Source organism: Xenopus laevis, chromosome 6S (genome assembly GCF_017654675.1).
Source record: "Xenopus laevis strain J_2021 chromosome 6S, Xenopus_laevis_v10.1, whole genome shotgun sequence".
In the NCBI taxonomy this organism is placed as follows: domain Eukaryota; kingdom Metazoa; phylum Chordata; class Amphibia; order Anura; family Pipidae; genus Xenopus; species Xenopus laevis.
The window spans coordinates 124003888-124029185 of record NC_054382.1 but is presented as its reverse complement, the minus strand read 5'-3'; the positions used below and the strand labels follow the sequence as shown (position 1 = coordinate 124029185).

The 25298-nt window shown below is 40.5% G+C and overlaps 1 protein-coding gene across 1 annotated transcript; it reads right to left on the bottom strand.

The window, feature by feature from the left end:
- Nucleotides 1-828: 828 nt before the first annotated feature.
- On the bottom strand, nt 829-25298 carry colec10.S (collectin subfamily member 10 S homeolog). Its single transcript, XM_018223918.2, has 6 exons — nt 24974-25298; nt 12578-12649; nt 11632-11703; nt 8036-8089; nt 4692-4787; nt 829-1388 (listed from the first exon to the last, which is right to left on the bottom strand). The coding sequence occupies exons 1-6, from the start codon at nt 25113-25115 to the stop codon at nt 997-999; spliced, it is 828 nt and encodes a 275-aa protein (XP_018079407.1). The 5' UTR covers nt 25116-25298; the 3' UTR covers nt 829-996.

Here is a 25298-nt window from a genome sequence, read left to right as displayed (position 1 = left end):
AATGGATAAACGTATAGGATTATCGATTCCTAAAATCTGCCTGTTGTATGCAACGTGCCAGACTGTTATACCTTCTATGGCTGCTACAATATAAACTGATTTACATCTGCTCCCTAAGCTCATATTTGGATTGTTGCAGTAGCGGAACTACCGGGGGAGCAGGCAGCGCCGGATTTCAATGTGCGGCGCCCCTAGGCCGCGCGGTCCTAGCGCCCACCTCACCTCCCCTTCCCAGCGCGCCGGCGTTTTTTCGCCGGCGCAGCTGCTGTAATTGAATGGGGACGCACGCGTCCCCATAGTGCGGCTGGGCGGCATGCCGCCCCTATTTTTTTGCCGCCCTAGGCCCGGGCCTATGCGGCCTTGCCAAGGCCCGCACCCCTCAGGACCCCCCGGCAGCGCCGCACAAAACTGAAATTCGGATGTACGGAGGGGGCAGGGCCCGGCTGCGCATCACGCACCAGGGCCCTCCCCCCCTCTAGGAACGCTACTGGATTGTTGGAGGGCATGGACAATCATTGCATGACATTTTGGCATGTTCCCCCCAAGCTAAGGATTTGGAGAGTTTGCATCTGGACCAGACTACCAATTAGGAAACGAGGGCTCTTACAGACGAGCGTTTTTACCTGCGCTCCCCTGCGTTCCGGTTTCATGAGTTCAGCCACAGGGGAGCGCAGGAGTAGACGCACTGGATTCTTTTCAATGTGGCTGTACTCACACAGGCGCATGTAAGTGCGGAACACAGGTAAAATGCAACATGCTGCGTCCCAACCTGCGTTCGGCGCTTACATGCGTCTGTGTGAGTACAGCCCCATTGAAAAGAATCCAGTGTGTCTACTCCTGCACTCCCCTGCGGCTGAACGCATGAAAGCGGAACGCAGGGGAGCGCAGGTAAAAACGCTCGTCTATAAGAGCCCTGAAAGTGATTGGCTGCTTTGTGTATCTGCACTGGAGCGATTTACCACGTCAGTGAATTAGGCCCATATATTTTCTCAGCGGCTACTTTGTCTTTTTCAGAAACTCACAGACAAAATAGATGGTCAGACTGCAGTCCACGTCGTTCCAATGGCCGGTGCTGAGCATTTCCACGCAGTCTTCATACCCAGAGCCATCGTTGGGTTCTCCCGTTTTCCAGCTGCTGTAAGTCTGCAGTGGGGTATTATCTGTGTACACAAACTGCTTCTCTTTCTCAATGTCATTTATTCCAATAAATGCTCTGAAAAGCCCCAATTTGGAAATGTAATCAGCAATTAGAGCATTGGTAGCTTGATCCTTGGGCATTGCCAGTGTACCCCCTCTTATCCGGCACTGGGTCAGCGCATCCCTGTAGTTCCGTTCTTCTTTAACAATGTAATAATACTTCTCATCTGTTTCCCTGATGCCAGCAATCACTTGTAAGATAAAAAAAAGAAACATGAATGGGGTTCTGTGTCCTGTTATCTGTTTTTTCTTAGTATAAGAATTAGAGTTGCCCCCTTTTCAGTTCAGGGAAAACGGGCAGGGGCGGATAGAATGTCCAATTCTAAGCAACTTTTTAACTGGTCTTCTACATTGTTTTCTTTTTTATTATTTGCCTTTTTCTTCTGACTTTTTCTAGCTTTGAAATGGGGGTCACTGACCCCATCTAAAAAATATATGCTCTGTAAGGCTACACATTTATTACTCATCTTTTTATTCAGGGCTCTCCTATTCATATCCCAGTCTCTTATTGAAATCAATGTATGGTTTTCGGGTAATTTGGACCTTAGCAATGAGATGGCTGAAATTGCAAACTGGAGAGCCGCTGAATAAAAAGCTAAATAACTCAAAAATAACAAATAATAACAAATGAAAACCAATTGCAATTTGAATCAGAATATCATTCTCTACATCATACTCAGGGGCAGATTCATCAAGGGTCAAATTTATTTGAGATTTGTAAACTGCCATGAACTAGAAATTCGACCAAAATTTGACCAAGTGCAATTTATTATAAAATGAGAATTTTTTAAACTTGGGTGAATGGGATCGACCTGCACCTGGAATTCAATTCGAGTTTGTCTCCCCTGAGTTTGTCTCCACTAAAAATTTTCAGGAAGGCTGCAAACAACTCTAAATTGATCCCAGGACATCCCCCATAGGCTAAAACAGAAATTCGTCAGGTTTAAGGTGGCGAATTATCCAGCAGAAAATGAGCTTCCCCTGTAATATAAGCTGATGCTACAGGTTGATTATTAAATTCTGATGCTAATTGCACTGGTTTCTGTGCTGCCATGTAGTAATTATCTGTATTAATTACTAATCAGCCTTATATTGTGACATTTCTATTCTATGTGTACTGTATATTGTGAGTGGGTCCCTAAGCTCAGTAAGTGACAGCAGCACAGAGCATGTGCAGTGAATCAGCAGAAAAGAAGATGGGGAGCTACTGGGGCATCTTTGGATGCCCAGATCTTTACTGCTAAAGGGCTGTGGTTGCCTTGGGCTGGTACAGAAGCTCAAAACTTAATGTACAGCATTTCTAGCTACTTCTTTAGTTCTCCTTTAAAGATCCATATTCATTATACAGTACAAGGGAACCCAACTGTCACTGACCAAGGACAAAGTCCAGGGTTCATTTTCTTTATTCCTTGCCCTGGCCTGGTTCTGCACTTCTGTATAAAACTCCATTTGGAATAAACGTGTTACGTGTAAAACCCTGTTTTGGAGGTTCCAAGGTATTGCCTCAGACTGAAATAACCCTTGTTTTCCAGCATGGCTCTAGAATGCATAACATGTCGTAGCTGTATTGTGATTACAGTAAATGAGTGAATTCTAACTGAGAAATCTTAAAATAGCCTTCAAAACTGGAACAGAAAACATTCCTGCTGTGATGAACCTTCACATATGGGCATAGGCATGCTGTGGGCCATGGGCGTGCTTATGTCAATATTTGCATAGTCTTGTGTACATCTCTGACGTCCAGTACGTGATATATGATATATGACAGGGTTACAACAAGCAGTGGCTGAAGTGCAAGCAGGTCTGTTCTTACCACTGAACAAGAATAAAAGGCAGGGGCGTAACTACAGAGAAAGCAGACCCTGCGGCTGCAGGAGGACCCGGGAGGTATAAGGGCCCTATGAAGCCCTAATTCATATACAGTTTCTATAAATATTGGTAAAACAAGTCAACCTCTAAACATTCTGGGGGCCTGAAAAATAATTTGCTGTGGGGCCCAGTGATATCTAGTTACTCCACCAATGAAAGTATACTCGCTTGTTCAACATGAATTGACTTAAGGCTGAACATACTTGCTGCCCACCATTTTAATCAATTTATTCTAATTTTGTCCTTGCCATGTAGATAATTAGATTACCAGGATACAGCCCCTTTCTTCACCCATTGTTGTGACTGTTTTGTTAGCAGAAGTCCATTAGGTAGGGGGATTATCAGTCATTTAAAAGAATTGTTCAGTATAAATATAACAACTGGGTAAATAGAACAGGTTGTGCAAAATAAAAAATGCTTCTGATATAGTTAGTTAGGCAAAAATGTAATGTATAAAGGCTGGAGTGACTGGATGTGTAACATAATAGCCAGAACACTACTTCCTGCTTTTGGTTTCCACTGATTGGTAACAATGACATGGGTCATATCTGTTGCTTTTGAATCTGAGCTGAATGCTGAGGATCAATTGCAAACTCACTGAACAGTTATGTCCCATGTGGCCCCCCTTATAGTCACTGACTAACTCAGAGTTAGAGAGCTGAAAAGCAGGAAGTAGTGTTCTGTTATGTTACACATCCAGTGACTCCAGCCTTTATACATTAAATGTTTAGCTAACTAATTATTAGAATTTTTTTTTTATTTTGCACTAGGGATGCACCAAATCCACTATTTGGGATTCGGCCGAATCCCCGAATCCTTGATGAAAGATTCGACCGAATACCGAACCAAATCGGAATCCTAATTTGCATATGCAAATTAGTGGCAGGGAAGGAAAAAGTGGAAACAATCTTTTTTTTATGAAAAGTCGTGTGATTTCCCTCCCTGCCCCTAATTTACATATGCAAATTAGGGTTTGGATTGGTTCCGCCAGGCACAAGGATTCTGCCGAATCCGAATCCTGCTGAAAAAGGCCGAACCGAATCCTGGATTCGGTGCATCCCTATTTTTCACAGCCTTTTCTATTTACCCAGTTTTTATTTTATACTGAACTGTTCCTTGAAAGTAGAATTCAACCCTAAAGTTAAAAAAACCCCTACCCTATATAGACTGAAGCGAAGAAGATGGCGCCCGTGAACTCCAATGCCTGAATCTGCAAAGAGGGATAAGCTAAAACGTTAGGGGCATTTACCCGGGGTTACACTTAGGCTGGGGGGAGGAAGGAGGGGGTTAGGGTTTTTTTACTTTACGGTTGAGTTCTCCTTTAATTGTCTACCTTGCAAGAACTATACCATCTTTTCCCATTTTAGCTCAAGAAATAACAAAAACATAATTTTTTTTTGTGATTAAAACAAAAAGCAAAAAGTATTTTCAGCCACTTCTGTTCATTGAGCTCATGCTTTCCCTTTAGTTACAGGACCCCTTTGTATATTGTCAGTGCCTTTTTGTTGGGTGACGCTGTTTATGCAATTTGCCCGGAGGGGGAGAGCAGAGTCTAATGGAAAGACACCAGAGTGGGACATGGCCCATCGGAGAGGGTGAAGGAAGCAGTAATAAAAAACACTTACCATTTTTCACAAATTTTAAAGATGATTTCAGGTGTGCAACATTAACATCTAACTGCCCCACAACTTTGCGGTATCTCCCACAATCACAGTAGCTGCCTGTTAAAATAAATGAGAAGGAGACCAGTTGTATTACTAGGAACGTTCCCCGCACTGCCTCAGCTGTATAGTCGAATGCATCCAATCCTCCACGGGTACACCGCTATCCCGATATATACTTAAAGATTTCCAAGAATGAGGAGAGCACTCATAAATAGCAATTTATGCTGTGATTGTGTTTATTCAGGCTACTACACGACATGTTTCGGATCCATGTTGATCCTTTATCAAGTGTAACTTATACAGAACAAATCAGGCTTATACTGTATAAGCCCTCCCATAAAGGGACTAATTAGCCCTCAGGCGTGTCATAAGTTAATAGTATAAAACGACATTTAACCATTGAAACCATATTCAACATCAAGTGAATGAAAAGTCCATATTGTCCAAATATAGTGTGCTTAATAATCTTCAGTATTCTGAAAGTGCTGTAAAACAACATATAAATACGTTTAAATATAATAATCTATTTAAGAATATTTAACATACAATAAAAGACAATACAAGACAATAAGAAATTACTTCAAGCAGAAGGGAAGTGGATTAGAAGGCTGAATACATTAACCCCGAATGGACTAAATGATAGTTGGAGTCTGAAACCATTTTTATAACCCTTTCATGCCTTTCCTTCTTCTTCTTCTTTGATTTTGCAGGCCTTGAAATTTCATCAACATAGATGAGTAAAGTTCTGTGGTAAGAGTTAATACCAGTGCAATAAGAGTTAATACCAGTGCAAATTTGTGTCAGCTGAATAAATGTAACGATTTGATCCATAGTAAGTTAGTGATATTTTGAATACTATGTTGTAGTGCATTTTAGATACTTTTGAAAGCAAATAGACCACAATGTAATTGCTAGCAAGGAAAGTATCAGTTTACTAGTATTCGCTAGACAAGTAATTGAAAGCATCCTGTCAAGATTCTGAGTTTTAAAGTTTTTATTGTATGTTAAATATTCTTAAATAGTTTATTATATTTAAACGTATTTATATGTTGTTTTACAGCACTTTCAGAATACTGAAGATTATTAAGCACACTATATTTGGACAATATGGACTTTTCCATGCTAGAGTGGGCCTCGTAATTGTGCTTTCCACATTAGCTGAGCCAAATACCAATTTTAAGGGGCAGATTTATTAAAGGAGAAACAAACCCTTAATAAACCTCTACCCTTCATAGACCCCCCTCCCTAACTTTTACTTAACCCCTCCATGCAGATTCTGTCCAGCGGAGTTCTCAGTCACCATCTTCAGCCGCTTTGATAATCTTCGGAATGAGACCGGCGCTGTCTCAATTTTCGTGAGTTTCGGCGCAAGCGCAGTTGTCTCGAAACAGAAAATTGCTCCAACTGCGCATGCGCCTCTTCACCGCTCTCATTCTGAAGATTACCGAAGAGAAGAAGATGGCTGCCGTGAATCTGCACCGAGGGGTAATAAAGAGTTATGGGCATTTTCCCGGGGTAAAAGCTAGGCTGGGGGGAGGAGGGTAGGGGGTCTATGTAAGGTAGGTGGGTAGGGTTTTTTTTATTAAGGGTTTGTTTCTCCTGTAAGGTTAGAATGGTAAATTCAACTTTTCAAAACTCACAAATTCGAATTTAAAAGCACCAACTTGAATGTGAGATTTATCACACCTCAACCAGGGAAAGAAGTTCTAATTCGAATATTCGCCACCTAAAACCTCCCGAATTCATTTACAGAATTGACCCATTTGAAAATGTTAATAGTCTTCCTGTCATTCGAGTTTTCGAGGAAAATTCAGTTTGAGTTTGTTCGTATTGGATTCAATTATGAAACACATTTTCAGGTAGTTCCCATTTTCGCATTTTAGACGTTCACATTTTTCATAATTCACATTCGAGCGGTGATTACATTAGAATTTATTAGAGTAAAATTATATTTACAATTTCGAAATATGATAAATCTGCCCCTAAAAATGGAATTTTGGGGCTTATGGAATTTCGAATGTATGTAAATTTTTTTTTACTCTAATAAGTTCGAATGTACTCACAGCTCGACTGGTAGGTTATTTTGAAATTCAAATAAAATTTTCCTCCAAAAAATCCTCAAATGTCAGGAAGCCAATTAACATCTTCAAATGGGTCAACGGATCTCTGCCATTGACTTGTAAAGGAATTTGGCAGGTTTTAGGTGGCAAATATTCAAAGTGGTCGAGGTGTGATAAATCTCACATTCGAATTTACATTCGAATTGGGGGGTTTAAATTCAAATGTGTGAGAATTGAATTTACTATTCGACCCTTACTAAATCTGCCCCTTAGCAGGAGGGTTTTTTTGCTGCTCTTGTAACTTGTGGGCTGTTGCTGCCTGAGCCGAGTTTCTCAGCTTGCCTCATGGCTAGCAGCACTCTGGAAAAAATTATAGATATATGATATTCCCACTCATTTTATTTAGACATTCCTATCAGTTTCTGTTGAAAATAAAGCCACTAATTATTCTTCATCAATAATGAGAGATGTGGGTGCATATCCAATTTGGCTTATGGGCGACTTATGTGAGCATTTCTGTAATTCTGAGCTTTCTGGATAAGCGATTTCCAGATAACAGATCCTATACATGAATACTATACTATAGTTTACTGTCAACTCCTAAGCTCAGTAAGTGACAGCAGCACAGAGCATGTGCAGTGAATCAGCAGAAAAGAAGATGGGGAGCTACTGGGGCATCTTTGGAGACACATATCTTTACTGCTAAAGGGCTGTGGTTTAGTGATGTGCGGGTCAGGGTTTTCCTGACCCGCGCCCGACCCTAACCCGCCCTGCTGCCGCCCGCACCTGCGCTTCCGGGGTCCTTTTATAGCCCCACCGATGACGTCACAAAAGGGGCGGTGTGAGCAGACACGAGACTATAAAACCGGAACCTGGAAGTCGGATGCCGGCATTTGCAGGTGGAGGGCGGGGTGAGCAGGAGAAGAGCTCAATCCGCACCCACCACCCGCGAGGAGCAGTGCGAGGTCGACCCAAACCCGCAGGTCCCGCGGCTCCCGTGGGTATTGGGTCGGGCCGCACATCACTACTGTGGTTGGGTTGTTTCTACAGTTGTCAGCTGGCTGGTATTTTCCAGGTCTGGTCAGTAAAATGATTCCAGTATTTTTCAGAGAAAAGCTAGAACCCCTATCTGGTAATATAATGTGTAGCAGTTCTAGTCTACATTTTCGTTGAAGTTTTGTTCTCCTTTAAATGACGGCTGCATGATTTGACCGATATCAATTTAATCAAAACAAAAAATGGCACCTGATTTTCCTTTTCCTCCTGGAAGGCCAGGCAAGCCTTTATGTCCTTTATCACCTTAAATGAACAGAGATCAGTGTTACTGTGGTGCATATTATTTCAACACTCCGAGTCCCAGCCCATCTGTAACGTTTGGCAAAATGTACTGAAACTCCCCAGCCAATCACTTTGAGCTCATATATCTGGTGCAAGTTGCTGGTCACCAAACGGTTTTTATGGGAGTACTGTGTTTGGCTACATTTGGGGGTTATAGCCATTCAACATTTCTGTCAGTTATACAGTCATATGAAAAAGTTTGGGAACCCCTCTTAGCCTACATAATCATTTATGCCACTTTCAACAAAAAATAAACTTTTAAGCAGATGTAGTTTTGTACATGTCCAGGGTGTTAATAAGCGACCAAGACTAAAAAGCTTAACGCAGGTGAAAACATCATTGAGTAAGAACCCCTACTTACTTTCTGTTTCAAAAAACCCCAAGGGTAGATGATGAGCATTGCATTGACCCCAGACGTCAGCAGGACCCTGACCCTTACATAAGTGCACATTTTAACCTCTTCCTCCTATTTAAGAACAGGAGAACAGCAAAGCAGACAAACAAGATGGAATGCAGCAGACCTGCAGCAGAACATTACATACTATTGACCCCTGAACCAGAGCATGACCACTGTGTCATGTGACCACAAGGTTATGGGCTATCAGTGCACTCTCCTCTGGCTCTGCTGCATTCCTCTGTCTCTGTCTGACTCCTGTCCCTATCATTTTCTCTCCTCCACCCTCAACAAATTGGATACATCTCATACCTCCCAACATTTTGGAAAGAAAAAGAGGGACAAAAAAATTAGCTGCAAAATTGTTTGACCACGTCCATTTTTGTAGCCACACCCCCCCAATTACCATGTTAATTTTGAAAAATTTGGCAGGTTATGAAAGTTTGAACATATTTCTGTGTTTTTTTCAGTTATTACAGTTTAATGAAGGTGAATTTCCCTTTAAGCTGTGAGTCTAACTTTTCCCAAGGGACCTCCTTATCTATTTTTTGTTGCAATTACTTATCTCAAAATTGTTGCAAAATATCTCATTTGCACCTGGTGGCTGTTCTGGGCTCTCTGCCGGAACCAATTAAAGGACCAGTAACATAAAAAAAAACGTAAAAAAAAAACTCAGTATACATCGAAAAAAAAAACATCAAGACAAATTAAACTTTAAAATCGCAAAGTCTTTTTAAGAAATAACTTCCCGAAACTTTGCTTGCACTCCTCTTCAGAAAGCAATCGGCAATTCATCGTGCAGCGCTCGATTTCTCTTCCCTGCCTTCCTTATAAGAGATAGCCAGGGAGGAGAAATCGAGCAGCACACGATGGATTGTCGCTTTTTCTGAAAAGGACCAGAAGCAGAGTTTCAGTAAGTTATTTCTTAATAAAGGCTTTGCGATTTTGAAGTTTAATTTAAGTTGGGAATTTCCAGTACAAAAGCAGGACTGTCTCACTGAAAACAGGACAGTTGGGAGGTACAGTGTACATTATGATAAGCAGAAGGACAGGGGAGAGAGTGAAAGAAAGGCACAGGGGAAAGGGGGTTATTACATGCCTGGGATGGGGGGCTCTTTAACATTCATGGCTGTAGCCCCAGTCTCCTTGACAGTGTTACAATATACAATATGTAGATTTTTATGTATGCACAGCTACTTGTATATACTTATATACGTATAAGTATATACGTATATATATATATATATATATATATATATATATATATATATATATATATATATATATATATATAAAATCTCTTGAGTAACAACAGGGACTGCACTGCAATGTATATTACACCAATTTTTTGAGCCTTGTTATCCTTGTTATAAATTACAGCAGCACCGTGAAGGGTAAATGTTTACACGGCCCCTGTGAGAGGCTCATTGATTATACTCTGTATCTATGGGCTGTGCAGGACCGATTAATGAGCGAAGGACCGATTAATGAGTGCAGGACCGATTAGTGAGTGCAGGACCGATTAATGAGTGCAGGACAGATTAATGAGTGCAGGACCGATTAATGAGTGCAGGACCGATTAATGGGTGCAGGACCGATTAATGAGTGCAGGACCGATTAATGATCAATGCACGAAACACTTTACACGGTACAAAGAAAGCTCCTGTGTGTGTTCCTGTGTCAGGCAAATTATCAAGGAATTGTTCAGTATACAAATAAATACTAGGGAAATAGGCTGTGAAAAATAAAAAATGTTTCTAATATAGTTGGTTAGCCAAAAATGTAATGTATAAAGGCTGGAGTGAGTGGATGTGTAACATAATAGCCAGAACACTGCTTCTTGCTTTTCAGCTCTCTTAGTTTCCAGTGATTGGTTACCAGGCAGTGGCCAATCAGAGACTTGAGGGGGGGGGCACATGGGCCATAACTGTTGCTTTTGAATCTGAGCTGAGAATCAATTGCAAACTCACTGAACAGTTATGTCCCATGTGGGCTCCCTTAAAGTCGCTGACTAACTCAGAGTTAGAGAGCTGAAAAGCAGGAAGTAGTGTTCTGGCTATTATGTTACACATCCAGTCACTCCAGCCTTTATACATTACATTTTTGGCTAACTAACTATATTAGAAACATTTTTTATTTTGCACAGCCTATCTATTTACCCAGTTTTTATTTTTACACTGAACTCTTCCTCTAACCTGGGTTCATTCCCATTGGCTACTGAGCTCTAACCCCCCTTTATAAGGAAATGACAGCTGGTTCATAGGTGACGTACTCAACATATTTTCTATTCATTTCTGGTTTATCAGGTTATCAGCTGGCAGTAGTGAAGGCAGCGGAAGTGAGTGTAGTTCTCTGTGAAACAACTCCCCATGCTTATAACAAGAGTGGAATGGGGGGCACGTTATTGCAGCTGTGTATTATATTGTATTCCTGTAAAAAGTGGGTCTAAAATATTGTATTTCAGACTTACGCCTAAAATGACACCATTATTCTACACTGTCCCAGGCCTGACGTAACTGATTGGAGTCAATGGGACCAATTAAGGTACTGTATGTAAAACTGTCAGCCCAAAATGCCAGATTCTTCGAGTTTTTGGAGAGCAACTGTGCAGTCAGAGTAGTCAGTAGTTGTTATTTACAATGCAGGACACAGTGTGCAAGGTGCAAAAAAATAGCAAGGGCAGCAGCCCCTGGCACTGCACCAAGCACTGGTGCAGAGAGCTGGCACTCAATGAGACAGCAACAATCCTTCAGCACAAGTGCTCGGTAAGTGAATGCTATGGGGGTGGCTTTTTTTTATTAAAAATTTTTTTTGGATTATTTGGATAAAATGGAGTCTATGGGAGACAGCCTTTTGTTATTTTAGAATGTTCTAGAAAACAGGTTTCCAGATAACAGGTCCCATACCTATATATATATATATATATATACACACACAAATTATTTTCAAGGATAGCCACATACACCCGGTATAAATATGTACATTGCTCCCAGGTCTAATAAGGATCTAAATGCAAAACTATACAGAATTAAAATGGAATGAAATGAGCTGCTTATTTCTGTATCTCCCTGGTGTAAAATATTTTTTATTTCATGAAAAAACAACCTACCTTTGCTGCCAATTGGACCAATTTTGCCAATGAGGCCCTGGTCACCGGAATCTCCTATTATTCCTTCATTGCCTGTTTGAAATATAAAAGTACAAATACAAAGTTTTTTCTGACATAATAGGTCAGTTACATGAAAAAACATACGCGTCTGGCACTGTTATACCAAAAAAGAAACATTTGTAACTAATTTTTATACTCTGTTTCTTTTTATTACTTCTATTTTGGGGTGGGGGCAAGGGGCGATGGGATTCCCACTGGGAAGTCTATTTGTTATGCGCAGTTTCACCATTACAAAAGAATGATTGTTATTTTGCCTATTGTAGCGCCAGTCTTTTATAGTCTATTCCAAACTGCCACCTGCTGGCTGTTTTTGGAACTTTATATATTGGTTAAAAGTAGGAGACTGGCTGTATAGGACGTGGGGCCAGTTTTGAGTGTGTGCAGTACGACGTACTGTTTATGTAAAAGGAAATAAAATCTTTGCTAATTAATATACTAAAATTGCTAAAATTGAAAAAAGAGGTTTCTGATCTCTTCCCTGAGCAACATCAGAAGATTTCTCCCATTTTCCTTCTGATTTTGGTTTTCACCGATGTTGTCGTTGTCTAAAGAACTGACCAGCAGGTGGCGCTGTTGTTACACATTTCAAAAATAAGGAATGTAATTGGAAAAAGTGCTAAGAAGAGCAATATAAACATTTTACATTCATTCGTTTTCAAGGTTAACCTTTCCTTTGATGTAGAGTCAAAACTCAGGGACATCTAATAAATGCATGTTGCAGGGCTGCACTGATTGCATTTAAATTAAATTGCAGTCAATTAGTATATTATTGATTATACTGCTCTCATCCCACTTTTGAGAGACCTGCTTCTGCCCCTCTCCATTCCTGCAATACTTACTGACAGCTAGCGCCACCTAGTGCTTGTAGATAACATATAAGAATTACCTCTCTGGCCCTTGGGTCCATCTTTTCCCAGCTTTCCCAAGACCCCCGTTTCTCCATCTTCTCCAACATCCCCTAAAACCAAGACAAAGGTATTAACATGTAAGAGGGCCATAGATGTTTACCAGTACAAGACCTTTGCCGCAGAAGGAGAATCTCCACAGTGATCGTGATGAACTCAAACAGTTTTATTGATGTCACAGCCTTTTGCAGGGCTTCATTTATAATGTAGCCTGGGGCTCTGGTTGTCCACAAGAGTATTCCTCATACAATATCAGTTACTCACATTCACCACAGCGTTACCCCCTCTAATGCCTCCAGGGCCATTGTCCTATAAGATACACCAACAGAAGTGTGGTTAGATTTCCGAGGGGCTCCCTCGTTTCGCCTAAGGGACTATAACCCCTGATCTCCTAACCCAAACTAATACTCCTTGTTGGGACAACAGGCTGTCCATGATCACTAGCCCTCTCTATCTTTCACTACTAAGGGAACTCACTAGTCACTACTATCCACTAACTAGCCCTTACACAACCAACCTTTATTTACTTTTATTTATATGAAAGTATGGAGGGGTGTGTGTATGGGGCTGGGTTTCATTTGGAGGGGTTGAACTTGATGGACTTTGTCTTTTTCCAACCCGATTTAACTATGTAACCTTCCCAAAAGTCTGGCCTAGGGTTGCAATGGGCGAATTTGACCCGAATTCGCCACCTGCAAAATATTGCCAACGCCCATTAAAGTCTATGGGCGTCCAAAAAATTTTGACGCGCAGCGGAAAAAATTTTAACGCACGTTTTTCTTTTTTTGACGCACAACGCCTTACAAGTCTATGGGTGTCGTTTTTGCGGCGAAACAAGGTGAAAAAATTCGCCCATCGCTACTTGTAAAGGGATAAAATTAAATAAAGAATTTATTTGTATTATGTAAATAGTTATAGGGGCATGGAGCATATAAGGATTATAAGAATTTAAACAGGGAAATTGAAATTCCAGTGTTGACACTTTTACAAATCAGGACAATTATTTTTATTGACAAAATATAATCTTACATAATTTTCATGGGGACAATTTAAAATACAGAAAATGTTTAATAATGCGGGAAACTCCCATTGTGTAAATGTATTTAACCTCATTATTTCCTATTCATTTATTGTTAAGAAATGTGTATTTACAATGTGATATCAGACCTTACCGTGCAAATCTAATAATACTAAAATAAAAACACATGGGCCCAGAAGCAAAAAATGGAAAACTCCCCAATATTCCTATTTACAGAATGCCGTGAGATCCTTCAGCTGCTAAATACATGGCTTGTTTTTCTGCCAAAGCTGGCATGCACTCCCCCCTATCTCATTGTTAACTTGGATTAAAGGGCAAGTCAAGCCCAAAATAAAAATTTGCATAATTCCAAGCAACTTTCCAGTTTGATTTCATCAAAAATTTTCAGTGCTAGTTATTTGTAAAAACAATTGCCATTGAAACCAGCATTTGTTTAAATAAATAATATTGCTACAGTCTTAGTTCCCCAGCAGCATAGACAGTTCTGTTAATTAGCTGCCTTGTCTGATATGGTTTCAACAGTCTGAGCCACCAGGGCACAGAACAGAAAGAGACAGACAAACACTCTTTTCAGTAGCAATACATTGCTAATAATGTAAAAAACGTAAAAAATTGTGAATAATAATGAAGGTATTGCAAAGTTGTTTATAATTAAGTTTTCTATTATTAAAGGGCATGTAAAGTCTAAAATAGAATAAGGCTAGAAATGCTGTATTTTTATACTAAATATAAACATGAACTTACTGCACCACAAGCCTAATCAAACAAATGATTTATGCTTTCAAAGTTGGCTACAGGGGGTCACCATCTTGTAACATTGTTAAACATCTTTGCAAGACTAAGACTGTGCACATGCTCAGTGTGGTCTGGGCTGCTTAGGGATTGTCATAAACAAAGCTGCTTGAGTTCTGCATGGCTGGGAAGTAAGGTGGGGGCTCCCCCTGCTGTTCATAAGTATGATTGTTTCCCTGCTCAGCAGTTAGGGACCGTCTGACAATTCCTATTCACAGCAGTAAATGAAGGGAGAATTTCACTGAATACAGTCAGGTTTCTTATAAAAACTGTACACATTTTTTAATTAAAGTATATTGGAGATAGTATATTGGAGAAAGGCCTATTTACTTGGGGATGCCAAAAGTTAGGCACCCCCAAGTGATTTATATACTTACCTAAAACCCCAGGCCTATGCTCCTATCAGGAGAAAGCTGCACCGGCCCGGGGGTTTTTCCAGCAAGCATTATGGAGCGATCCTCTTCCTTCTTCAAATTTCCCAGGGCAGACGCATGCGCAGTAGAACGAAATAGCTGATGTCTTCGTTAAAGCTCGGCTTTTTGCTTTACTGTGCATCCGAGTGAAGAAAGAAGAAGCAGGAAGCGTTTCGCTTTGTGGTGCTCGCTGGAAGAACTCCGGGCCAGTGCAGTTAGGAGCATAGGCCCAGGGAGCAAAACATTTGGCACCCCCAAGTAAATAGGTCTTTCAGATAATGGAAGAATGGAAGTGAGGAATGGCACTGGCATTGTAGGCACATGAGATCAGAGCCATGTCTGGACATAAATTGTTATGGGTGATATTAAAGTTGGGCCCATAAACTGCCACTTTTATGACATTTAGGGAGGTGGGTAGTGGTATTACAGTTGATGAAGTTTATTTGTAAGGACTGTACCATTTTGGATTATAGGGAACCACAAAGAAGAGCAAAGATTACCAAATCCGCCAGTACCTCTTGTACTGTATCATCACTGCTTCCCTCACAGCAAGAAAGTCCAGGTGGACACAGGGCAAACCCAGTAGGTCAGAATGGAGTTGGACAGCTCAGAGCAGTTGCACACATTCTGAAGAACTGACCCAAGTCTCAGCTTTGATACAATACACTAACTGGTTAAGACTTTCCAGACTGTCGGTAAAAACGTGTGATTCTGCCTCCCCATATTTACCCCCTGCCCTTTACTCCCACATTGTTCGTTACTCATACCCTGTCCCATTATTCATAGCCTGTTGTTTTCTCTAGAATTATTTATAAGCTCATATGGTTTTGCCTTTGAAAGGAAAGCACGGGGAACGAATGACTATTATTATCTCTGTATCCACTTATTTAAAGCTTTAGGGATTGTTTTTCCTGTTGAAAAGCTTTTGTAGATTTCTCACAAAGTCAGTTTAAAGGGTAAATAATATAATTGTCTTTTATTTCGTTGACATGAGTTCGCTCAGTTGGGCTTATGTAGAAAAGAAAACACTTACACAGAAATACATATAAATGCATATACATTTCTTTTTCCCACATACATACCCGATTCTGCAGATTGAAAGGAACCCATGATAATCTCAGTGCTCCTAATCTCTTTAGGGCCAGTTCCCCACCCCTTAGGCTCACAGTGTCATGCAACCCATCCCTCTCCTTTTCCATTGTGAAGTGTATATACAGTATAGAGAGAGAGACATTAGGTGCCCACCATAGACAGTTGTTTCATTTGGGTGCCTCAGATAAGAAACAACACAAGCAATGCAGAAGAACAGCACCCACAGGACTTGCTGAATCAATCTTCCAAAGCTTTATTTTGCTCAACGTTTCGGTCCCTCACAGGGACCTTTGTCAGGAATCAAACCGCCGTTTTTCAGCTTTACTTATATATATATATATATATATATATATATATATATATATATATATATATATAGAAATCCATATAAAACATAGATGCACACTGGGACTTAAACATCATCAATTTTATTATATCAAGTTAAAAAAGAACAGGCCAACGTTTCGGTCCCCTACTAGGACCTTTATCAAGACATGATCATAAAGGTCCTAGAAGGGGACCGAAACGTTGGCCTGTTCTTTTTTAACTTGATATAATAAAAGTGATGATTTTTAAGTCCCAGTGTTCATCTATGTTTTATATAGATTTCTGCATAAAATGGCAAAAGATAGCACCTGACCATCTATTTAGTATAGCATGGGAGTGCTTGACCTATTCCAATATTTATATATATATATATACACAAGAGCCACTAATATCCTGTAAATTATATCCTTATAAACGGTGCTTAGTGATGTCATCGGTTATAATCAGAGCTTAGGGATGTAATTTCTGTCACATGACTCATTGAAACTTGTGTATTATAATAAATAAACTACCCCCTGTTGTAAAATATGAGAATATAATTTGAAGTCTCCATGAACTCCTCGGTAACTTACAATATCCTTATATTTTACAATAGGGGGTACTTTCACTATATAGCATACCTCCCAGCATTTTGGAAATAATTTTTTTTGTGGCCACGCCCCCTAATTACCATGTTCGTTTTACAAAATTTGGCAGGTTATGAAAGTTTGAACAGATTTCTGTGTTTTTTTCCAGTTATTACAGTTTTGCTAATGAAGGTGAATTGCCCTTTAAGCAGTCTAACTTTTCCCAAGGGACCTGTTATCTTATATTGTTACAATTACTGATTTGCTTATCAAGATACATTTGAATTGTTACAAATGTATCTTATCTTCTGTTGTGACTGTTCTGTGCTCTCTGCCAAAACCAATTAAGTTAGAAACTTTGTTTCTTTTTCTGGACTTTCCAGTACAAACGAGGGCCTGCTGGTTGAGCTGTCAAAAGAGGGACAGTTGGGAGGTATGATATAGATATATATATATATATATATATATATATATATATATATATATATATATATATATTTTTTTGTGCTTAGTAGATTGATGTGGAGAGCCATTACCTAGGCCTTTATAAAGAATATACAATGCAATTTTTCATTTTACATTTTATATGACTTAAAAGTCATTTGTAAAGGTAATTGCTGTTGATTATTATAACGGTGTAGCTGCAATAGATTTGTGAAGAAGCCTGCAAGGCATTGTGGGAAATAGAGCCTTGGCTGGAGAGCTTACTTTTGCTGCATTGCTTCAAAAGTCAAAAGGGACATTGCAGAAGGGAGTGGTGTAACATGGTCACTCTGGGCCTCCTTAGAAAAAAATCCAGCCCCGCCCACTCATGTTGCTCCTCCCAGAACTCACAGAGGCTAATTATGAACTTTGTGCAGCGCAGAATGATTCGCACAGTGAACATATTTGCTCTGCACATGGTTGTGTTTATAAAGATGTATAAGAGTGGTGTATTTAATGTGTAACACTATTGTGTTGTTTTTTTTCACTGTTTTTTTTTCATAAAGTACTTTGGTGGCAAAAGTTGCAAATTTAAATTGCTGTCAATGCTATTTTCACAGCTTCACGCAGTGGCCGCACTCACGCAAACACACGTCTCATTTGCAAGACATTTACGAAAATTCGTAAAAAACGTAAAGATGGGCAATATTTTAGCATTCAAGAAAAAACATGGGTAGTACAACCTTCTTAAATATGCCCTGCGCAAACTTTATAAATGACCCCACAGTGTGCTGCAATATTTAAAGTAGGAAAAGGCTCGGAGAGGGGGGGGACTACAGTACAATAGACCCAGTGTCGGACAGGGACACCACGGGCCCACCCAAAAACCTTAGACCAGGGGTCCATCCAAAAACTTTAAACTAGGGGCCCACCAAAAAACCTTAGACTAGGGGCCCACCAAAAATCCTCAGACCAGGGGCCCACCTAGAACCTTACACTAGGGGTCCACCAAAACATCTTACAATAGGGGCCCACCAAAAAAACTTAGACTAGGGGCCCACCCAAAAACCTTACACTAGGGGCCCACCAAAAAACCTTACACTAGGGGCCCTCCAAAAAACCTTAGACTAGGGGCCCACCCAAAAACCTTACACTAGGGGCCCACCAAAAAACTTTAGACTAGGGGCCCACCCAAAAACCTTAAACTAGGGGCCCACCAAAAAACCTTACAATAGGGGCTCACCAAAAAACCTTACACTAGGGGCCCACCAAAAAACCTTACAATAGGGGCCCACCAAAAACCTTACACTTGGGGCCCACCAAAGAACCTTACACTAGGGGCCCACCAAAAAACCTTACAATACGGGCCCACCAAAAAACCTAAGACTAGGGGCCCACCAAAAACCTTACAATAGGGGCCCACCAAAAGACCTTAGACTAGGGACCCACCAAAAAATCTTAGACTAGGGGGCCACTCTCAGTTCTATTATCTCAGTACTCTTATCCTTCCTCTCCTCACTCTATTTTCTTGGTCTCTTTACATACTATAATCTATTATTTACTCTATTTAGCCTCATTGTTCTCATAGAATAGGGAATGGCCATGAAATAGGCCAAATGTTTAGCAGCATGAGGGGCCACTAACACATGAAATTGTGTTTTAAATGTATATTGAGAATTTTCTGGGTGCATGGCCCCTTAAATGTGTTTATGGCTTCATTGAGTCTCCAATAATATTTAAGAACTTAACTTTAAGAACTGTAAGAAAATAATAAATACAAATTTGCGAAACATTCACTACAGTAGATTTTTTGTGATTGTGATGTCACCAAATGGTGGCAATAACCCAAGTATGCCAATAGAGGGCTCTCAAGCTCCATTTGCATCAGTTCCATAGACTGTTTTTTTTCTGGTCTATTTCGTGGATAAGAAAGAGAACAGCTGCAGAAAATGAAGGGTCAATGGAAATCAGTCTGAGATCAACTTCATATGGAAAGTCTTTGGGACTAATAAGAAAACAATAGAATACAGAGTTCTAGTGAAGGAATGTCCTCTGGGAGAGATTTCACAGGACAGACTGGGACACATTAGTCCTGAGAAGGAATGGAATCAAAAAAGTCTGGTCAGTGTTGGACTGGCCCACCGGGATACCAGGAAAACTCCCAGGTGTCAGTGGGCCCTTTTGCTTCTAACTATGTGGGCAATTTCATTGTCATTCCTTATTTCTTTATGGAAAAAATGCTTAATAATGGAAGAATAGACTAAGTAGATATAAAAGACTAGAAGAATAAAGAGGTTGAGTGAGTAGAGGAGGAATAATAGTTTGGAAAGTGGGCCCAATGTCTAAGGATTTCTGGTGGGCCCCTGGCATTCCAGTCCGACACTGAGTCAGGTGCATTTCTATTAAATACAAGTTGCCAGACAATATTTTAAGGAGAACTAAATCTTTAAAATGATTATGGCTGCAAATGCCGTATTTTATACAGTGAACTTATTGCACGAGGCTAAAGTTTGAGCTTGTCAATAGCAGCAATGATCCAGGACTTCAAACTTGTCACAGGGGGTCACCATCTTGGAAAGTGTCTGTGACACTCACATGCTCAGTGGGCTCTGATTGGCTGTTGAGAAGCTAAGCTTAGGGCTCGTCACTAATTATCCAGCAGAAAATGAGCTTCCCTGGCTGAAATATAAGCTGATGCTACAGGTTTGCTGATTATTCAATTCTGATGTTAATTGCACTGGTTTCTGTGCTGCCATGTAGTAATTATGTGTATTAATTACTAATCAGCCTTATATTGTGACATTTCTATTCTATGTGTACTGTATATTGTGAGTGGGTCCCTAAGCTCAGTAAGTGACAGCAGCACAGAGCATGTGCAGTGAATCAGCAGAAAAGAAGATGGGGAGCTACTGGGGCATCTTTGGAGACACAGATCTTTACTGCTAAAGGGCTGTGGTTGCCTTGGGCTGGTACAGAAGCACAAAACATCATGTACAACATTTCTAGTACCTCTTTAGTTAAGCTGTAGTTCTCCTTTAACCCTCGATTGCTCACTGCAACGTGTGCATGATCTACAAAAATGGATGGCAGTTTGCTTCCATACTTGTGCTTTGTACAGAAGTTGCAGCGGGCAATTTAGTGTTGATTTATTTTGTCAATTTCCTTTCTTTATTTCAGGTTTCCCTAATTTTGGGGATTTTCTCCATAGTTTCCTGGTAGTGAGCACTTTTGTACAATCAATGTACCACTCCTACATTTCCCAGCACTGCTTTTAGCTCATTCACAAAATGTCTCTTGCAAATGTCAATGTTCTCATTCATAGTTGTGGCTAAAAGATAAATCTGACAATAACCACGTGCCAATCAGTGATAAATCTTTGCTGCTGTAATGAAGGCAATTAGAAAACCTTCCCATTTGTGTCAAGCCTTCAGGCCAGTTCATACTTTATTATGATGCATTTCCCTAATGGGATTATTCCTTTATCAGATCATGTTGGGGAAAGGGCTTCACCGGGGGGGCAAAAGGAAATGAGAATTTGAGAATAAAAGAAATTCAGAGATTTTCATCAGAATACTGGTTGATACAGCTGTTTTGCTTTCTTGTGTCTTTTATGAATTGTTTTATTTTCATTTTAAAGGGGCTGTTCCCCTTTAATTAAAAAAGAGCAAATGGACGGCATTCTGGTTACAATTTTTTTTACAGCAAACTGCGGATAGTTATCACCTAATGCATTTCGGGAACAACTCCATTAATCATCACCTATAAGTTAACTTTTAGTATGATGTAGAGAGTGATATTCTGGGACAATTTGCAATTGTTTGTAATTTTTTTATTATTTCTGTTTTTTTATTATTTCGATTTTAAAGTAATAATTTATTGTGTATAGAGGTAGTATAAGAATTGATATCAGCAGACAAAAGGACATGTCTGGTTTTCAGGAGGGTGAAGTGTAAAGGGTTGAACATAAAGATTAATGTAAATAGTTAAGCCTATATAAAATTGCTAGTCTCAGCTCTCCCAAGAGACCTGTTTATCTTAAATTGTTACAATTGTTTATTTGCTTATCTTAAATTGTTACAAAAGTATCTTTTGTAAGTGCAGCTGCTTGGTTTTCTGTGCTCTCTGCCAAAAATGCTCTTATTTTAATTAACTTTCAGAAACTTTGGATCTTTTTCTCAAGTCGGTGCGGGAGAAAATCTGGATATTTCAACCCAGGACTGCCGGCTTTAAAAATAGAAACTGTCCCACAGAAAACAGGACATTTTGGAGGTATGGGGACCTACGGGGAGGTTAGTACCGTGATGGCTAGCTACTGAATATTAGCGGCAAGTGAGTTCACTAGTGATGGGTGAATAAATTTGCCTGGCGCCGGCGCATAAATTTGCGAAATTCCCTTGAAAATACACCGGCATTAAAATTTTGGACGTGCATCTGTATAGTTGTTCGCGTCCAAATTGCCGCGTGTCAACACTATTGATGCAAAGGCACACAGAAAACTGCATCCGGAGGGGGACTCAGCTACACGGCCTGCACTCGGGCCCAACCCTCCTTAATTACGTTCCTGGCCCCCCTAAAACAAATACTGCATCTCACTGTCAATCAAAACCAGACTTCCAACTCCTGCATGGAGGCAGAATAAAGAGACACAAATGCTGAGAGGGGGAGAGTGAAGAGTAACTTGGTTTACTTTAAGTTTTCCTTCATTTGCGTTAAGTTCGAATGGCTTATACCTCTACTGCACCACTACTGCACCACTACTGCACCACGCGAGGGCGCTATAGGCCAGCCATTTGTAAATTGAATACATGAATGAATGTATTCTTTGTTTGGAAACCGAGTATTTGTATCTTGTTGCATTGAATCTGCAGAAGCTATTAATTCAATGGCTTTGATTACATCCGTGTGCCAGTAACAGCCGGGCGACGGGACTTTGGATCAAAATTTTATGTGGAATCAATAGCTAATAAATTAAATCTGTCCTGCAGGATTATAAACCATAAACATTATTTAGCAGAGCGAAACCCAGTTCCTAATTAGAGCAATGGCATTAGCAGGGGGTGGCCTGCTCCCAAGTACAAAGCTACTGCAAGGCACACAACCAAGTCAACCACAGAATGGAATATATTCAGCTTCTGCTGAAAAATACAGGAAATATACCCCCCCCATCTACGTAAATACATAGCCTAGCCCAGAGAAATTCTTATAAAATCCTGTTAATGCTTTTATCATAAAATGCTGCCCACCTCTAAGCACAAATATCCTGTTAAAATGAATGGACAAATACAAAATAAAAGACAGAAATGATAGTATCTAGTCCCTGCAATGAGAATAGTGTCAGTAATGCAGGTATGGGATCTGTTATCCAGAATGCTCGGGACCTGGGGCTTTCCTGAAAACAGATCTTTCTGTAATTAGGATCTTCATACCTTAAGTTTACTAGAAAATCATGTAAACATTAAATAAACCCAATAGGCTGGTTCTGTTTCCAATAAGGATTAATTGTATCTCAGTTTGGATCAAGTACAAGCTACTGTTTTATTATTACTGAGAAAAAGGAAATTAAAAAAAAATGTTGATCAGTTGGATAAAATAGAGTCTATTTGAGATGATCCTTCCCTAATTCAGAGCTTTCTGGATAACAGGTCCCATACCTGTACTAACAATCAGGTTTCCTATGGCAGCACAGACTGTTATGGATAGCAGGGCAGAGATGCCATTGTCTGATGCCTGTTAGAAATATTCCTACGATAGGGACATTACGGGAAATAGCTGTAGAGTTAATGGGCATTCGCTGGTCTGGGCGTCCAAAACAAATTCAATAAATTATAGGCTTTCTGACATGAAAGAAATGAAGAGGGCACAAAGATGGGAACATGGGCTGACAATTGGAGCAGTTCTCAGGATGTGGGAAACACAATCACACACACGCTGGAGGAAGTGTGGGATAGATGGTAGGTTGTGTCTATGCTACAATTTAAAAATGTTTTCCTGATACATCTTTCTATATTTGATGCAGAACTGGACGGGCCAAACGGATCTGATCTGCTTCAGTCAAATAAGCAAAGGAGGCAAGGAGGTGCGTCTCTCTCACTTCTAGGTCGGACAGTTTCCCCCAAGGCTGCCTTCTGAAACTTTTGGCCGGCATACAGCTAAATGGGCAGGCCCCTATACAACTAAATGCTTTGGCCCTGTATGATTCAGTGAGTCATTAATCCCCAGAACCTAGATATTGCCTAGCTTAACTAGGAGTAAAATGCCCAATATTGCTGTATTTAGAAACAATAAGAAAAAGATATTATTGCCTGGTCCTGCCGGTGCCTAAAATTTGCTGGGCCCCTCACAGTCAGGGTTTATTTAGGTCTGGCCCTGCCCTTGGCACTGGACCTCTCTCTCTTTCTCTGCCCCATGCCCTCAATGATCAGTACATTCATCTGTGCACATGTCCCCTTGGCTCTGTTGGATTTAGGCACAAATAGCCAGTAGCAGGCTGGGGAGAACCTTGTTGAAAGCATTCTATTTTCCACATAGGCAGCCAAGTGTCACCCCCAAAGGTGTATTCTAGGCACGTGCCCCTTACAGCCTATAGAAAATATGGCCCTATCTACAGCATTGTGGCCATGCCCCCAATCGTAGATCTAAATGGCCAACCATGTACTAATGGGAGACACTGGTAGATCAGACTTTCCTCCCAGAATGACTGCACTGATGGATAAGAGGCAAATGTAATTGTTTTGCCACCTGCCCACCAAGCTGGAAATAATATGGGCAACAAAACTCTTGGATTTACATTGTATGCCTAGTTCCACTGGCTCTGCCCTGCTAGCTGCCATCAGACTGTTGTACTGTTGTAACTGTTTTAGTTAGAGCCCCCTGCCAGTATCAGTATCAGCATGGTTTCATCCCACACCTGACGAACAAACTGCCTTTAAAGGTGACCATACACAGGGAGATCCACTCGCGATGTCGCAAATGAGTGGATCTCTCCCCGATATGCCCACATTGAGGTGGGCAATATCGGGCTGATCGGATCGTTGGGCCATCAGAATGGAGGCCAAATGGGCGGTCGGATTGTGGGACTGCATCAACGAAAAGATGCAGCCGCTATCCAACGGGATTTTTTAACCTGCTCTATCGGCATCTGCCCGACTTTCGGTTTCTGTGCTGCCATGTAGTAATTATGTGTATTAATTACTAATCAGCCTTATATTGTGACATTTCTATTCTATGTGTACTGTATAGTGTGAGTGGGTCCCTAAGCTCAGTAAGTGACAGCAGCACAGAGCATGTGCAGTGAATCAGCAGAAAAGAAGATGGAGAGCTACTGGGGCATCTTTGGAGACCCAGATCTTTACTGCTAAAGTAGCACAAAACATAATGTACAACATTTCTGCCCTCCACAATTTTTGCAGGATTTTGAATTGAGGGAAAGACTGAGCATTTTGTTAAACCAAATTGAAACCCTTAATGTCATGTGAGTTTAGATCACTGGACAACTGCAGGTGACAACATTTTTGGGGGGAAGGACTTTGCTCAAACTGTTTAATGCAACTGTGGGTTTCATGTGACTGAATACAAAAATAGTGCATTGGGTTCATTAATGTTTGTGCTTTGCTAGTAAATAAGGCTCACGTTTTCTAAAAATGCAAAATCAAATATCCAGCCCCTGGTCTTTTCTAACATAAGGCACTTATAATATTTAATCAGGATGAAATATAAGCTCCCCACCTTTAGGTCCCGGCAGAATCGTATGAGTGGAACAAGCATCCTCAGCTGAGCTGTTCTCTACTTCCAAAGCGAAGACGCGCAAGTGTAACACAATCAGCCCCATGACAAATACATTTATCGGCAATAGCTTCCCATACTTCATGCTTGTTGGCTGCACAAACGCCTCCTCGGGCTCCTCTGTGTCGGGGTTTCTATTTGTAACAAAGACGAGGCACCAGATCCAACCAATTTATGAAGCTGCACTGTTTTATCTGGGGAGAAAGCTCTCTGCTCACTGTCAGGGATATTTACTTACAGGAGACATCTGTTTACGCTCATTTATCTG

Coding starts and splice junctions, on each gene's coding strand:
- colec10.S (XM_018223918.2), bottom strand. CDS start 25,115: ATGAAGTATGGGAAGCTATTGCCGATAAATGTATTTGTCATGGGGCTG. Junction 12,650..24,973: donor GATTCTGCCGGGACCTAAAG/GTGGGGAGCTTA, acceptor TCTTGGTTTTAG/GGGATGTTGGAGAAGATGGA. Junction 1,389..4,691: donor TTTAAAATTTGTGAAAAATG/GTAAGTGTTTTT, acceptor TTATCTTACAAG/TGATTGCTGGCATCAGGGAA.